This window comes from Arachis ipaensis, chromosome B09, assembly GCF_000816755.2.
Source record: "Arachis ipaensis cultivar K30076 chromosome B09, Araip1.1, whole genome shotgun sequence".
NCBI classification, from domain to species: domain Eukaryota; kingdom Viridiplantae; phylum Streptophyta; class Magnoliopsida; order Fabales; family Fabaceae; genus Arachis; species Arachis ipaensis.
Genome location: NC_029793.2, coordinates 33,836,699 through 33,840,355, shown reverse-complemented (window position 1 = coordinate 33,840,355; position 3,657 = coordinate 33,836,699). Strand labels below are relative to the sequence as shown.

Here is a 3,657-nt window from a genome sequence, read left to right as displayed (position 1 = left end):
GCCCTTATTTCTCCAACGTATCATTCGAAATTTTAATTTGAGGTGAGAAGCAATTAATATCAAATATTATAAATTAAAAACAAATAAAATTAATTAAATATAATTATAAATTAGTTAATTTGTTTACTTTTTAACTAATCATATCTTGATTCCATATACATTTCCATATATTTTTTTTAAAATATGTTCTTATTAAAACTATCAAAGTAACATTTAAACATAAAGTTTGGAATTTAAAGTTAAATACCTCTTATTAAGTTTGAAATTAATGAATACTCGTGACCTAAGTTACTTTCTCTTTCTTTTAAGTTTTTCTCATTTTCTTTTACACTTCGAAAGTGTATTATAGGAAAACCCCATTTGCTCTGTTTTTTGTCCCTTTGGACACTTGTAATCTTGTCAATTTTATGGATTGCAATTTATCTTTTTAGAAAAAAAAATAAATTCACAAGTCCTCTCACTTAAAAGTTAAAACACTTAATCCGGAGCTAAAAAACAAAAGATTTTAAAAAATAAAAATAAAATACAGTAAGGATTGAATTGAAAAGAATATCAACATGCCAAGAAATGAAATTAAGCGAAGAGGCTGCAAAAAAATTCCAACTAAAAAGCATTTAAACTTAGAAATAATCAAATTACATCCTCAGTACATTAAGTCATTAATAAGATATACATGTAAAACACTAATAATGATTAGAGATAATCCGGAAGTAATCACCAAAAAGGAATTATCTGAAAGTAATTAATTGCAATGTCGAGAGTAGAATTCACAACTTCTAGAAATAGGAACAACTTGCTACGCAAAATGCAAATCTACAATAGAGATATACAAATAGAATAACTAGCAAAAACAAAAAGCTTCCAAGGTACACTGTTCCAGAGTTTGTTAGAATATCATACTCGAAAATTGAATGTAACAACAACTCATAGTGCAGTGTTGAGACAGTTATCACATGGATTAGATCCATACTTGCAGCCTTTTCTGTCAAAAGATTCTCCGAAGTGTTTGAGTAAAGTTTGTCTCCGACATTCAACCTAAAACATTGAAAAAAATAAAGGATATACACTTTGGCATATATAAAACCCCTTTTTGCACTTGGGGTAGCTTGGTACACCGTAAAGTGATGAATTCATGCTTTACGATAGGAAACAATGATGTCATCATATAATAGCTAATCAAACTTAAGGAGACAATGCTTAATTGTTTTGTTGCAATTATATGAGAAAGGTTCAATTTATGTTTTTTGTAAATTAAGAGGGCTCAAAACGAATTTCACTAAACCTTGGGGCAAAGCAGTGTACTTTGTTCTTATTCTTTTACTCCCATTGGGGTTAATAGTGAAAGTGGTTTCTGAAAGATCAGGCATGCACCAATTTGATACTCGAAAAAATCAAACGCCTTAAATTGCTTCGTGAAAAATATAACCGAGTCAAATTGATTTTTTGCCAGTTAGATAATGACACATGGTATAAGTCATTTTGTATCTGTCATCGTTTAAATGACAAAAGAACCAATTCGATTCATTAGGTGTCTTATATTTCAACGAAAACCAAATTAATGTACATGTGAGAGGAATCATTTTGACTAATTATCCTATTTTCAAAGGTGCTATAAATTGACTAAAGAAAAAGATGCTGAAATATAGCGGAGTTTGCCTTGCCTTAAGTTCACAGTACTGTTGCATCTTTTTCGCTTGATCCATTGCTGTCTTAAAGCTCTCCTTTTTATATCCTTGACCATTTCTTATCATGCATACTACTCGGCTGAAATCCTTCTTCTGGTACAATACAATGCAAACTGCAGGAAGATTATCCCTTCCGGCCCTTCCTGATTCTTGATAATAACTTTCAACTGATTTTGACATTGTATTATGGACAACGAAGCGCTGAAAGCATATAAGAAAAAAAAGAACAATTTGAGTAACAAACTTAAAACTGAGACACCACTAAAAGAATCCAACTTTCTGGTGCAGTAAGTTGCTCAACAGATTGCAATTCATACAACATTTTTAAAGTCACATGTGCTTACATTTGCCCCGCCAATCATCCAATGTTAAACTAGTGCACATATGGTATATTTTAGTGTATTATGCAGATTCTACCTATAATGCTGAGAGATTTATGTTTATATTTTCAACTTGATCTTAACCGGGATGGATAAGATGATCACTGTAATAATTGTGGAAATGGTCATTTTTGTTTTAAAATTTAATTCTTTCAATCATGAATGCGAGAAAAGAGAAGACTTTGTATGAAAGCAAGAGAGTCCCAGACAAAGGATTTTGGCAAATTCTAAATTAGAAAAATGCTATGCTCTCTACATGGAGGCTGGTTCTGCTATCTCATTATATAGAGATCCTTCCTTAAATAGTAGTATGTAGCAAATTAATCATTGACCTTCATTTTTATTTCACATATATAAATAACTAAATATCAACTATCAACCTGAAAACAATATTTTCAATAGTGCTTCTCTGTTAGATTTCTAAGAAAATTGCTCAGAATGTACAGCAATATCATAATAATTTGAAAAAAGCTTATCAACTTACAACATCAGATTTGTCTATCCCCATTCCGAAAGCAATAGTTGCACAGACAACATGAACCTCTCCATCATGCCATTTCCTTTGAACAGCAACTCTTTGGCGGGCAGCCATGCCAGCATGGTAATACGCTGTTTTAGTCTGACATGTCTCATTCAAAAATTTTGAGACCTCGACACATTCACTTTTCGAGAGGCAGTAAACAATTCCACACTGATTCCTGAAACGATCCACTAGCAGCTGTCCCAGCTGCTTCAGCGGTTCCTTAGTCTTTGCAATCACTTCATACTTTAAGTTTGGTCTGTCAAAACTTCTTTCAAGAACAAGTGCATGGGGGATTCTTAAAGCATTCAAAATGTCCTGAAACAAGATACAGTGATTGTGATGCTACTATGACTGTTGAGCTCATGATGGGTGGTTATAGAAACTGTAAACCCGAGTAGTTAGTGAATAATTAATTAATTAATAAATTAATTATTAATCAAATAAATTAGAAAATAGAATTTTATAGTTTAATGTGGTAGAATTAATTAAAATATAAATTTTAACACCAATTTTAAAGAAATTGGTCCAAGATTGAGCCGAACAAGTCAAACCAGGCGAACAAGGCCCATATTGGGCCCATGGCCCATAATATATAAACCAAACAGCCACCATTCTCCTTCATTCTTGCCACTTTCACGCTGAACACAAGGAGAGCAAAGGGGGAAGAACAAAACCCTTGTTCTTGAATTTGAATTTCAAATCCTTGTAACTTTTGATCCGAAGCTCCGATTGATGAGCCGTCAGTGGTCATACGTTTGTCTCGGAGTCCTCTTCATTTCTATCCAAAAAAAGTGGTAAGAAACTTTGTATATTATGCCCAGTTTCTTTTTCCCTTTCTGAATTCGCGTTTTAGTGTGAGTATTGAGTGATTTTGGTGATTTGATGATTTAGGGGTATTCTAGCAGTGGATAATTGTTGGATTTTGTCTAATTAATCCATGGGCAAGGTAAGGAATCATTACTTCCCTTCTAATTTGTCAATTCATTGAGATTAGGGTATTGAAGATTTGTATGTATATGGAATTATATGGTATTAGGTTGTATATATGTGAAATTGAAGTCAAATTGGT

General features: G+C 32.3%; 1 protein-coding gene across 1 annotated transcript; it reads right to left on the bottom strand.

The window, feature by feature from the left end:
* On the bottom strand, nt 712-3,157 carry LOC107615323 (ATP-dependent DNA helicase Q-like 1). Its single transcript, XM_021111841.1, has 4 exons — nt 3,140-3,157; nt 2,550-2,930; nt 1,662-1,886; nt 712-1,035 (listed from the first exon to the last, which is right to left on the bottom strand). The coding sequence occupies exons 1-4, from the start codon at nt 3,155-3,157 to the stop codon at nt 925-927; spliced, it is 735 nt and encodes a 244-aa protein (XP_020967500.1). The 3' UTR covers nt 712-924.